The 13,170-nt window shown below is 49.6% G+C and overlaps 1 protein-coding gene and 2 long non-coding RNA genes across 3 annotated transcripts in view; all 3 read left to right on the top strand.

Annotated features, from left to right (window-relative positions):
* The first annotated feature begins 1,148 nt into the window (after positions 1-1,148).
* LOC138113225 (uncharacterized) lies at positions 1,149-3,936 on the top strand. The gene is made up of 3 exons (XR_011152050.1): positions 1,149-1,458; positions 2,819-2,874; positions 3,841-3,936. It is a non-coding gene; the product is annotated as an uncharacterized lncRNA (long non-coding RNA).
* Positions 3,937-7,556: 3,620 nt separating this feature from the next.
* LOC138113394 (uncharacterized) lies at positions 7,557-10,815 on the top strand. Its single transcript, XR_011152135.1, has 3 exons — positions 7,557-7,670; positions 7,797-7,933; positions 8,625-10,815. It is a non-coding gene; the product is annotated as an uncharacterized lncRNA (long non-coding RNA).
* Positions 10,816-11,706: 891 nt separating this feature from the next.
* Positions 11,707-13,170, top strand: part of ITGB5 (integrin subunit beta 5) — a 57,755-nt gene continuing 56,291 nt past the window's right edge. The window contains exon 1 of the mRNA XM_069021130.1: positions 11,707-11,856. Within this exon, the coding sequence (XP_068877231.1) occupies positions 11,751-11,856 (106 nt within the window). The 5' untranslated portion in view covers positions 11,707-11,750. The remainder of the gene's footprint in view (positions 11,857-13,170) is intronic.

The raw sequence follows: 13,170 nt of genomic DNA, 5'->3' as shown, positions 1-13,170 counted from the left end.
AGATTAAGTTTTCCTATTAAACATTATTTTTTCTCAGTACCAAGGCTTTCTTATGTTCCTCCCAGTGATTTAAGTGTTTTGGTTTTTTTTAAACTCCAGAGACTATTTTATGTTAAAATTTGTGCAGAGTTTAGACACAAGCATGCACAGACTAGTTATATCAGCACATCAGCACCCAGCTTTCACTCGGAAGTTCAGAAATGTTATTTAGTACTACAGAAGCTAAAATGTTTATTGTTGTGAGACTGGCACCAATATTCAGTGGTTGCTTTTGGTGGGAACTGGGTAGTGAGTGCAGCTGGGTTTCCTTTGAAAATGCTGGACAAGCTGCTCTGTCTGATGGCAGCTGTTAATGGCCCAGATGAAAAACAAAGTGTCTTTCAGTTTAAGTGACAAGTTTGGGGGTCAGTGGTAGAGAACACTGTATGTGGCTGCAGAGGTGACCAGGATGTCCATGCAGATGCTTGTTTCCAGTGCTCTCTGTGACCAAAGCCAGCTCACACTTGCCAGTTAAGTGATTGAAAGCTGAGAACTAAACAGTCCTGATCTTTCTCATGTGGCTTCTGTAGCAAAAGAAGGTAGGTCCTGCTTTCTCAGAAGTAGCCTGGTGAGAAAAGGTGCTATTTTCTCCCTGTTGTTTTTCTGAGGTTTCACTGTTTCTTCCTCCCAGTTCACTCCTGTCCCCTTTGCTGCTGTCACCTGGCTGCACAGCATCTGCCATTGGCAGGGTCTGTAAGAGCCCAGGTTCTGGTGGCCTCAGCCAACCCCACCATCTGTGTGCATCTCAGCATGCTCAGCATGGCTCCATGGGAGCAGGGCTAGCTGGATTTAACTAGTCCTGATACCTTGTTCAAAGGATGGGAAGGGATTTGGTCTTATTTTCTTGACTTTTCCTCTGAGAGTACTCACCTGTGAGGAGCAAAGCAAGGCACGGTGGCTACACTTATAACAAGAGGCAGAGAGACCCATTCTCCCTCCAGTTAGAAAAGCCCTGCAAACTGGATGAGCTCCGCCCCCCCATTTAATGTGTGACCTCCCATGCCTGCTGCTCCCTTGTTTTTCTTTGAGCCCTGTGTGTCTCCACAACAACTTGGGTGAAGGAGATGCTCACAGCTTCTAATCCTTCTGCTCAGTCCTTTCCTTTCCCCCTTTTCTCTGAGTTTTCAGCACAGGAAAAGGTTCCGCTGTCTGCAGCACTCTGTTTAACCCATCTGGGGTTAAACATCTGGGGAAGTTTGCGTGGGGTGAGACACTGGAAAATGGATGGGATAAAGGCAGAAACTGGCCAAAAGTCATGAAGCTCAGCTTCATTCAGCTGGCTACTTTTGTTTGGGTACCTCCTCCCCCCTATCTTTGTATGGCAGACTGAAACTTGGGCTTACATGGAGCTGAATAAAAGGGTTTTTCTGTATCAACAGTAACAGCCCACTGGAATGGTCATCGTGGTCTTTCACTGAGGTAAATTGTCTGGATCCATGCATAAAATAGATGTAAATAGTAACCTGCTACAGAGGCATGTGGAAAGGCTTTTAAGTGTTATCTCCTGTTCTTTTACAAAGCAATAGAGTTTGGAAATGCAGCTGAAGGCTGAATGAGAAATGAAACTTTAATGCAGTAAAACTTTATTGAGGGTGTGATATCCCAACATGTGCTATCACTGGTAATAAAAGCAGCAAAAATAGTCAGGTGTTTGCATCATTTAACTGCAGAGGAATTTTCATTGCTCTAATTCAAAGCTAATTTCTGCAACTGCAGCCAGTTCTCATTTAGCCCGTGCTGGGGAGCGGCTATCAGATACCATGTGAGCCTGCTCCTTTTTAGCATTTCAAAGGCTACTACAGTGCTTTTATCTGGACTGGAATTCTGTACCGAAAGGGCAAACTCCCAGATATTTCACTTCTGTTTGTCTATTAGCAACGTGTAACTCTTCTGGGAAATGTGATCATGGAAAATAGCTTTTTGTCGTGTTTTATGACTGCTCCCTCTTGACTCATGCTTTGTTTCAGCTGCCTATCTTTCAAAATCCAAGTAGGCATAGGAAAGGCAGCTGAGTTGGACCCTCACTGTCAGTGTGAGTGTGGACATGCCTGCAGGCAGGCTGAGAGGCTCCAGGGATGTGCCACAACTCATTTTGCACCCTGGGCTCTCCCATCCATCTTCTCCCTTGAGGTGCAGTGTGTCCTTGAGAAGCAGAGTATCCTGCTGGCACATGACCTGTGGAGGAGGTGGGAAGATGCTGCCACTCAAGTTTGCCAGCTACTTTTATCCTGGACCAAAAGTCACTCTGGAGAGTGTAATTGCTTGGCCTGTCTGCACAGGCTGTGCTAAAGAGTGCTAAAGGAACTGGGACAGAGGTTTGCCTGGTTATAACACATACTTGCTTGGGAATACTGGGATAGCTTCAGTCACGTGCCATTCTCCATTTATTAGGATATACCCAAACACATTCAAGCAATGTGGGGTGAGAGGGGAGGGGGGGAGGGGCACGGTAGGTGCTGGGGATGGCAGTGGGATAAGAACCTGGGTCTGGGCAGCTGCCTGAGAGGAGCTGCACCTCAGGAGTGTAATGGGATGGCAGGGTAAGAATGGGTGGGGTGATCAGGCCTGCTGCTGTTAGCACTGCTTACACCTGAAACCAGCCTCAAAACTGCGCCCTGAACCTCTGCATCCACACATTCCCCAGCAAAGCCCAGCATCCCAACTTGCACATGAAAGCAGCACCTTTCAGGCCTGAAAGCAGGAAGCACTTGGCATTTTTTCCGATTGCCTGTTGGAGGAAGCCACCCCTTGTTTCCTTTAGGAGACTGTTTTTTCATAGGTCCTGCATGTGATGTGCCAAGCTGGAAGCTAAACAAGAAAAAGTGAACAATGAAGGTAAGACACCACTGCAGACCAAGGGGCTTGGCTTTTCACGTCTTGTGTACCTTGAGTTTGATGGCTGGCTGTTTTCAAGGGGAATGACAGCACTCCTTCCAACAGGAGGGACAGGGGTAAGGGAAAAGGAGCCTCTCCTCTAGCAAGAAGTGCTCAACGCCTCAGTAGGAATGGCTTCCCAGCAGAAACCCCTGGTATGGAGAACATTTAGGGAAACGCAGGTGAGGGTTGAAGGGATTCAGGCAGGTGTCCTGGTGAACATGGCTGTTCCTAGCTGGGTTTGGGGAGACCACCTCAGCTTCATCCCAGGCTCAGGAGGGTGACTGGACCTTGGTACAACCCAGAGACAGAGGATCCTGCAGGTAATTTGTGGTTCAATAACCCACAATCTACAGCAAGGCAAGCATAGCGCTGCCTCATCTGTCACTCCTGTGAGAGGAGGACTGACATTTGTCAAGTTTGGCAACTGCAAAGTCATCAGTTGCTATTTTATCCAAATTTCCCATCCTTCAGCCTTTTAGCCCAGTAATGTTCTCTGTTTCAAAGGCGTGTCTGGTGTTGTGGGAGGGATGGAGTAGCTTTGCTTACTAAGGGTTCCCAGCAGGACTAAATTGACCTCTCCCACATTTTGGGGTGTGAGCTGAAAACACTGATTTTTATAGCAACTTGTCAAAAAAATCCCCAAACCCAACACTAAAAGCCCAAAGTGGTCTAAGAACAAAGAAACCCATAAAACATGTCAGGTCACAATTAAACAGGAAAGAAACAGGGCTAAAAATAAGAATCCGTAAATTGCTTTGCCAAGGATGCTCTAGCTGCTGATAAAAGGCTCTTTAAATATACCAAAGCCACAAAGGCAGCTAGGAAATCAGTGGGAATGCTGACAACAAGGGTACAAAAGTGGCAGATGGGGAGGATGATGTAGCAGAGAGAAAGTCAGTGATAACTTTTTGGCTGCTTTTTCAGCTGAAGCTGTTGGGGAGCTTCCCCTGTCTGCCAGTCTGCAGTGGATCAGCTGGAAGAGTTGGAGAAATTGGAAGGAGAAAGGCAACACAGTAAAGAGCTAACAGGAGTAAAGAAAAAGTAAGTGAAATAACTTTCACTGAAGTAAAAGGAGGGGTGAAGTCAAATAGAAAAAGTGGTTGTTAACAAGGGACTGGGCCTAGGCACTGATCCTGGGGACCCAAAGGAGCAGCACATCCCAATGGTGCAGGTGTGGGGGGCTGTGGTGCCCAGCTGTGTTCCCAGGCACAGTCAGCACATCACACACCCCCTGCAGACTCACTGAGGTGCACTGAGCCATCGCTGATGGGTTTCCAAAGCCTTTGACTCAGGGTGGCAGCCAAAAACCCACCACGATCTGGGGGTACACAGTGCTAAAGAAGGTCAGTGTAAAGCAGACAGAAAAACCCCTATAGGCACAGTTGGTGAACATGCTGTCACAGGATGCTGTGGATGCTGTATCTGCAGGTACAAAAAGAGATTAGGCAAAATCAAGGGTGCAAATGCATCCTTGAGAGATGGACCACCAAACAAAAGGAGGAGGAAGTGGGGGTGCTGGAGGAAGGGGCTGTAGAAGAAGCTGGGGCTCCAAGACAGTCTGTCCAGTTGCACTCTCTGGAGCAGAGCCTGGGGCTGGATGGAGATCCTGGACCAGAGGGACATTTCTCAGCTTCTGAATGCATTGACCTGCTTTATTCAACAGCAGCACGGGCTGGAAGGTGATGGCTGTGGCACATGTACATAGTGGGTCTCGTATGCCCTAGTTACGCCCAGGCTGTTTATAGAACAGAGGCAGGGTAAGGTGTACACGAGGCTCTGCTGTTTCTGTAAAAACAGCTTCATAAAAGAAACAAAGGGGAAATGTCACAAGCAGATAACTGAAAAAATGCAAAATGCTTCTTGCTTTTGAGTCTGGAAGGTGCTGCCTTTCACAGACAGGCTCCAAAGAGCAACCTCTGGAGAGCAAAGTCGATTCCTCCCCTCTCCAGGAGAAGCAAACCGATATCAACAGCTCCCCTTCTCCCTCTCCTGGTGGAAGCAAAACATCTTGTAAAGGAGCTATGCCTCACCTGCTTCTCACTGTTCCCAATTCCCTGGACAGTGTCTCCAAGCCCCAGGCAATGTCCCCCAGAGCACCCACTAAGATGGGTGACATCAGGGGGAGCAGAGAGAAAACATCTGCCCAGCTGGTGGCCCAAACTTCCTCAGGGAACTGGGAGACTTGCAGGGTCAGGTAAAGTGAAAAAAGGAAAACAGAGCACTGAGAAGAATAAAAAATGTTGCTCAGAACTCCAGAGAGGGCTGTGGAGGGAAGCAACATTGCTTTTGGTGGGCATCTATGGCAACCAAGAATTTTCTTCCTTTTTTATTCTGCCTGTTCTGAAACTCTAATACCACTGGTAGCACTCTGAGGGCCGTTTGTCCCAGCTGTTTTCCCAGTTTGGTCATTGTTTGGCAGCCAATTTTCAAAGGTGATACTAACGTCTTCCCAGAATAACATCTATCACATCTTGGTGGGTGGGAGGGCAAGGAAAGCCCCCAGCCCTCCTGAGAGAGCTCCCCTTGACCCACCCTGGTGGCATTGCTGCCTGTCCCATGCTCACAGACATGAGCCTGGTTAAACATTATGGAATCTCTGCCTCTCCTTTAGTCATAGATGTCTGGATGTAGCTGGGGAAAGAAAGTCTACTCTATAAATGAGACTTCTGGGGAAAAAAAGGGGCTTTCTCTCAAGTTTTTTTAACCATAGAGATCTTTATAGGGTAAATCAGCCAAAAGTTAAAAGAAGAAATGTTTCATATCTGGAACAGTCAATGAATTCAAGAGGTCATTATAGTGCTAAGGTTCCTAATCCCCTCTCAAGCAGAGGAATGTTTAAATTGGTGAGAAACAGGGGTCAAGTCCAGGCAAGTATTTCAGTGCCTAACTTGTACTGACATTAATGGGAATAGGGGTCTCTGGGGAGGAGTTGTGGACCTGGGCCTGTATATCATTCCTATAAATGAAACAGGGCTTGTGTTGCACATGTGTAACAGTACATTATTATTCTTTTCAAAGCAAGGTCTTTCCTTGTAGGCTTTTTAGCATTTCTCAACTGTTTTGTCCTTCCAAGATTGGTGTGAACAGATTCTGCAGCAAGCTCATGCTGGGCAAAACCCACTTGCCAGAAAAGTTAACAGAAAACCCAGAGTCCAGTGATTTATTTCAGATAGTGATTAAATAGCCAGGTGTCAGCTGTGATTTGAAAAAGCAGCACGGAGCATTTTGAGGTCCAAACTGCACAGATCCAGGTGAATTCCTTGGAAACCCGTTTGTACCTCCAGAGCACTCTGCTCACCCAGGTGCTTAGGACTGGAGATTTTACTCCATTCAGTGGGAATTTTGCCAGAGATCCGAGTGGAGCCAAACCTAGCTGGCTCTACCTGCTGACATTTAAAATCATATTTAATGATGCTTCCCCTACATGCAGGCATACAAAGGCAATCTCTGGGCTCTCTGGTTATAAGAAACTCTCTGCTAGATGCATCTAGCATTTACTCCCGGCTTTTGCGGCTCTCCCGGAGCGCTAACCAAAGTGGGACCAGTTTATGTGAGGCAAGCTGTGCCGGAAGACAGCGTATTTCTCAACACGCCTCGCAGGGTGCTGGGGACGGACCCTCGGGCTGTCAAACCCTCCTCCCGCTCCCTCCTCTGTGCCACTGGGCAGAGTCCCTGGCCACAAGATGGAGCTGGCTCTTTGCAGTTGCCGGATAAGGCACCCCCAAAGGCAAAACCTTTTAACGAGCACGCTTTTCTTGGGGCTAACCATTAACAGACACACAGGCAGGTTTCCACGGAGCTGCTAATTTTTAACCCTCTCCTGTGTCCCAGCCTTGTGCATCCCCACGCCCACCTCTCTGAGGGCACATTACTTAACTCTGGGGGTTGGGGCATATTTTTTGGGATGGGTCATGGCTGGAGATATCCATCACCTTTCAGTCCAGCACATCAGTAAGCCCCTCCTGTAAATAGCCTCTCAGGCAGCCAAGTGCCTCCCAGCCTGCTCCAGGGACTGTAGGGATACCAAAACTTGGCCAGGTTTGGTCTGGCTTCATCATCTCTGTCTCAACTTCTTTTACCACAGAGGCATGAGGAAAGTCTCCCCCTTGTACCTCCCTCACTTTCCAGCCCAGCAGCTTCAGGCATGGACTAGCTCAGACACTTATTCTGAACTCTGCCTTTTTTTCATCTATTAGAGGGTCAAAACTTGGCAAAATGACTTTAGGTGCCGTTCTTTGCTTCCCAGAAATGTTGCAGTGCTGCTCTTCAGCAGGTCAGGAGTTGTTTGGGAGTAGTGTTGCTCTTGAGTATCTGAGAACAGAGGTTGGTCCTTAGATGGTAAAAATATTTATTTTTATGGCAGGCAGCAGCAATATGCGGTGCATCTTTAGCCAGAGAATAGAAATAGGATTAAATTTATTATTGTAATTTTTGGCATGTGGTAGTTACCTATTACTAACAAGGATTTTGTTTGAATTGTATTTTTTTTATAGCTTCCTTGGAAAAAGCTGGAGACAAACTTTTTCCATGGCAGTGGAAACCCCAGCAGCCTGGTCTGTGGGCTCACTTGTGTGAGGAGGCGGCGTGGGATGGCAAAGCTGCACGGTGCCCACAGCTTGTGCCTCTGTCCCACCCTATTTCTCATCATGGCACAGCCAGGAGGAACAGGCAATCAGCACAGTGAGGACCTGGAAAGGAAAATGAAATATTTTCCTAAAACAAGAACTGTTTGTAACACGGTGCAGGTTTGCAAGGTTCAAAGGAGTTTGCCTTTTATTTCACATCCCCGATCTTACACCCCAGTTTGACCCCAGTTCTCCTAAAACTCCTTTTTATTAAAACCATAAATCAGCCCAGCTTTTTCACCATCTGAATTCCAGTTTGGCCATCCTTTGTTGCATGGAGAGTTGCTTGGACCAAAGGACTGAGGGATGTTCAGGACTTGCTGTGCACCAGTGGTACCTGAGACCGGGCTACACCTGGATTACTCCTCCAGCCATCTGACTCCTGGAAACAGGTAATCTTAGATGTCTTAGCTGGTCTTTCTTGCACACTACAGAGCTGTGCCTGGGATCCTGAACTTACTGCAAATATGGTGGCTGAATGAGTTATACCCAATAATGTGGCTGTAATGAGTGACATCCAGACAGATGATGTTTCTTCCAGCTGGAGCTGCTAGGAAGTAACAAACCTAAACTTATGCCACAGAGTCTAGAAATGGGAGAAAGTCAGAGATGTCCCAGGATTTTGCTGCTGGAGAGTGGCAGTACTTTGTGAAACACTAATGCAGAGGTGGAGCTTCACCCTGAAACAGGCTGTGGCTTTGTGCAAGGACCTGGGAGTGGCTCAGACTGGTGCAGAGAGAGGAAAGAGTCACAACTGAAAATCCAGATCCTCTTCAGTGCCATGTCAGACATCTAGATGTGACTCAGATGCTTTTATCCACCCTTTCTGCCCCAAGGAAGATATGATAATGAAAACCTATCTGTAGAACACTCGGAGTATCTCAGATAAATGATTTATTAGTTTTAACTGATGATAAAAGAGCCAAAGAACCAACTTATAATTACATCACTTTCAAATCCATGCCCAGGTCAGATACCCTGGGTTTATGTCATACTTTAACCACAGGTTAAAATGTAAGTTATAAGAAAGTGAACATAAAGATCAGCCCTTTCCAGACAGGGATTTTCCTCTCTCTGTTACAGCAGAACTGTGCAGCGATACTGAAAACCCAAGTCCAAGGGCCTCTGTGGCATCTAAGTACTTGGAGAAGCCTGAGGGATCTCAGTCTCATGGGCTATGTGATCCTCAAGAACGGCATTTTGTGGACAGCAGACATGATGGTCAAGAGAGAAAAGACCCAGGCAGTGGTGATGGCTGTTCCTGGAGATCAAGGGAGACTTTGTTGTAGGTCATCCTGTCATGATCCTGAGGACACAGAGCCCTTCTTTCAGTTCTCATCCCAAAATCTTGGTGCTGCCTCAAACTCATCTTCTACTGAGTATATAATAATCTTGTTAAGACGTGGGCACTAAAAACCTTTTTTCTCAATCCCTTATTAAGAAAATAAGGGAATCCAGGAGGAAGATCAAGGAGTTATCTGGTTTCATACATGGAGGCAAACTTTTTTGGGGGCTTCTACTGCTACCCCATCCCTGACTCCAGAAAAACAGCCAGGACACATTGGTCCAGCACCCTTGTCACCAGCAAGCAGGAAGGATTCATACCAACACCTTCTTTATGCACCTAATTTCAGGCCACATATTACCACTGCTCATGCCTCATTTCTTGGTCTGTGGCCAGCCTCAGGGAGCACAAGGCTGCTTGCTTGCTCTGGGGCCGAGCTGCCCACCTCATGTTCAATCACCACAAATTCCCCCTCTTGGTGTTACAGCTGCTTGTTTGGCCATTTGTGCAACTACATCCTTTTGCTGCTGTGTGTGGGGCAAGAGAACAGCACCAGCTTCAGAGAAGGATATTAACACTCTTCTCATCAGGGAAGCCACAGCACGTCCTCCCCTGTGGCTCCAGGGGTCTTTCCCTGTACACACCACACTGTGGTCTGTTGGTCAGTGGTGTTACACTGGAGTAAGATAAACAGCCTGTGACTCTGTGGGACCTTCAAAGGATTTGGCTTGGAAAACATGATGACTGATAGCAGATGCTGAGCACTGACAACATCTTAATGCTCAAAAATTGCATAGTAGCAGCTCCTGACCTTCCCCCTTCTCATGGGGGTTTTTCATGGGGGCTGTGGGATGAGGACAGCCTGGGCAAGGTGGGCACCAGGTGCTTGTGCCAGTGCCCAGTGCCTGCAGAAAGCAAGAGCTCGGCCTCAGCTGAGCCCAGCTAAATATAACCAGTGACTGGCTCTGGTCCTGCTGCAATACATTCCTTCTGAAAGTACTGCCTGCTTCCTCAAGCCCTCTTCCCTGCTCCTTGAGATGCCACAGCTGAGTCTCAGAAGGTGGTTTCCTTCCCTCTGAGTAGTTTCTTCACCCCATGCCCCTGCTTTTCCTTTTTCCCCCTTGCTCATTCACACTTGCCCCTGTGCATCTGCTCCTTCACCCAGTGCTCCCAGAGCAGCATGACAAGACTCAGGGATAAGGGATGAGGGTCTCCCTGCTCCTACAACCAGGAATAGTTTAAAGCTCTCAAACATGAGTCTCTCCATGGATATTTGTAGTTGTGGTTGTGTCTTGGGGTACTTGGGCACGTCCAGAAGATCCAAAAAGCAACTTCTAGGTCTACACAAGGCTCCTCTGGGCAGTAAGGCTCATATTGGGTACTTTATCTTTTGCAAGTGCAGGATCTGCATTTAATTTTTTTTTGCCACAGGAATATTAAAAGTATACCACAGAGGAACAACCTGCTTCAAAGTCTCTTCATACCACATCTTGCATTTCTAGGTCAGCCCAACATGGTCAGTATTAATTTTATTATTAATAAAGGGTGACAGCATACACCTTATTATGTGTTTGGGATAACAGGGAGGGCTGATACTGTCCCTTTCCCACGCACAGCCGACAGCTCGAGGGCAGCTTTTAGGTTACTGCCTGTCCCACATACCACGCTCCTACCATGGCAGCGGTTTTGATGAGGCATTTAGTGATATTTTTGCACTGGTTGCAAGCAGTATGGCTGTGATGCTCCTACAGCCACACCAGGACTTGGTTTGATTTAGCAGCAGCAGGACAGTTAAAATGTTACAACTTTTGTAGTTGTGTATTTCCTAAAACAACAAATCGTCACTTTAAACCCAAACCTGGCTTATCCCGGGGGGTATGAAGAGGTTGAAGAAATCAGCGAGGTTTGTGAAAGCAGTGTAGGAAATCAGTGAAAGCCAGGGGAAATTTTGGCAGGTGGCATTACAGTTAATCACTTCTGTCTGACAACAGCAACACAACATATGTGTTTTAAGCAAAATCTGATGGTGAAATCTAGTAGACACGAGGGTGCCATGAAGGTCTGCAGGTCAGGGATAGGGTTACCTGTTACTACAAATTGCTTTTAAAATCAATGATCAGCTCTAGGGATGATTTGTGATTTATTTTAAAAGCAGAAGAATACAGAAAGCTCTCCAGCAACGCAAACACGATCATAAACCCGATGCTTCCTTTCGATCTGAAGTGTTGATGTCCCAAGCCGTGGGGGCGTGGACTGTGCCAAAAAGCTGTCAGGCAGTGAGTGCAGCGCTGCCCGGGTGCCCTGGCTCAAGGAGCCCTTCAGTAAATGGACACAGCCTGTTTGCACAGAGAAAATCCCTGAAGCAGGAAAATGCCACGTAAGAGCAAGCACTGACCCGCGGGGAATGAGTGCAAGCCCCGCTGTGAGCGGGAGAGGCGGGCGCGCATTCTTCGTGTGCACGATCTGTGGGTGCATCTGTGCGTGTTCCCGTGTGTCCGCGCACGCCGCGCGTGTCTGGCTGTGGCCAGCTGTCTGTCCGGGTGCATGTGCATCTGCAGCGGCAGCCTGTGCGTGTCCGTGGGTGCGTGTCCCGTGTGCGTGGGCCCGGCCGTGCCCGCGAGTCCCGCTCCGAGCCCGCTGCGGACGGGGCTACGCCTCCCTGCGCGGGGCGGCGGGGCGGGGAGGCGGCAGCGCACCCTCGGGAGCGGGACAGACACGCGCACAGACCCACGGACACACGGAGAGGCACACAGGCACACGGACGCGGGGACCCGCACACCCGCCCCGTCCCGTCCCGCCGCCCCCGGGCAGCTCCGCGGCGCCGCCCCCGCCTCCTCCTCCCGCCGCCGCCGCCGCGGCCGCACAAAAGGCGGCGGGGAGGGCCCGGCCGGGAAGGGCAGCCCGGCCGCCCCGGCCGCCGCACCATGCCCCGCCGAGGGGGGCTGCCGGCCCCCGCCGCCGCCCGCCGGCCCCCCCCGCTCCTCCTCCTCCGCCTCCTCCTCCTGGCCGCCCCGCTGCAGCCCGGCAGAGGTAAGGGCCGCTCCGCCACCGCCGCCCCGGGCCCTGCGAACGCCGCTCCGGAAGGCGGCTTGTCCCCCAGACCCGCCTCGGTGCACTCTGTTACCGTCTGTGTTCCCTCCTCCTCTCGCCCCCCTTCCCGGCGCCTCCCCCGGCGCCCTCTTTGCCGTGCGCCCGCAGCCGGCGGGACGCGGGTCCCCGCTGTCCCCGCTGTCCCCGCTGTCCCCGCTGTCCCCGCTGTCCCCGTGCCCGGGGGTGGCCGCTGCCGGGGCTCTCCGTGCATCCCCGCCGGCCCCTGCACGGCGCTGCGCCCCGGCCCCCTCCCGCCGTGCGGGACCCGCGCTCCGGCAGCGCTGCGGGGCACGGACCGCGTCCGCGGGGTGTTACACCTTCGTCTTAAAAAGCACCGAACTGTTATTGATACGCCTCGCTCTCTATATGTTCCTAATGGAAGCGGCTGCAGCCACTTCTGTTCAGGGATAAGCACTTCCCCGAGATGTTTGCCTGAGCGCTGTGTGTAAATCGATGGGATGAAGAGCAGCAGCAGAAAGCCACACACGGGCTGTCGCCCTGCCGGTGACCGGTCTCCACGCTCGCACCTTGTATCATCCAGCCCCGTCTGCGTGACACCAAGTGGGAGAGGTCCTTGTCCCCCGTGGGGATGCTCCCACGGTTTCCACGCACATAGATGAACTGCAGTGCAGTGTGTAACTCCGCTCCAGCAGTTCTGGAGATGGGGTTTCTCTCCTCTCTGAGTGCTTGGGGAAGCTTTTGAATGAGAAGGGTGCCCACAAAATGCCTAAGTCCACCATTCCAGTACTTACTGTCAGTGCTTGATACTTTAATGAATGCTCTTAAGAAGAGGCTTATCTTGCAGAGTGCTGTGGCACATGACTGCAAAAGCTCAGAAGAGGTTTTCTTAACTTTTTTTTGGTGTGTGTCTGGTCCATGAAATTGATGGTTCAGTACTGCAGCAGACCATCTTGGGGACAAGTCTCTTAGAATGCTTTTTGCAAGCACAGGTAAAATGCTCTTTTTTCATGCTTAGCTGTATAAAGTGCATCTCTTTATTTTTTTCCTCTTCTCTGTCTTCCCTAAGCAAGCTAGTACATTCACCTCCGTTTGAGGAGCTGCCCAAACTAGGATTTCTTGCAGAACAGGTTTAAAATGAGGTCTGATTGCCTGGAGCATCTTTATGAGTAAATTTGCTGAGTACCTTTCATGAGAGTTTCCTATCTTGCTCTGCATCTGTAGTTTGATGTATTAAAATCTCCACAGTCTGGTGGGTACACTATCTTCCTCTGCTTTTTTGGGCTCTTCTGCAGC

This window comes from Aphelocoma coerulescens, chromosome 7, assembly GCF_041296385.1.
Source record: "Aphelocoma coerulescens isolate FSJ_1873_10779 chromosome 7, UR_Acoe_1.0, whole genome shotgun sequence".
In the NCBI taxonomy this organism is placed as follows: Eukaryota; Metazoa; Chordata; class Aves; order Passeriformes; family Corvidae; genus Aphelocoma; species Aphelocoma coerulescens.
This window is presented reverse-complemented; position numbering and strand designations above follow the sequence as displayed.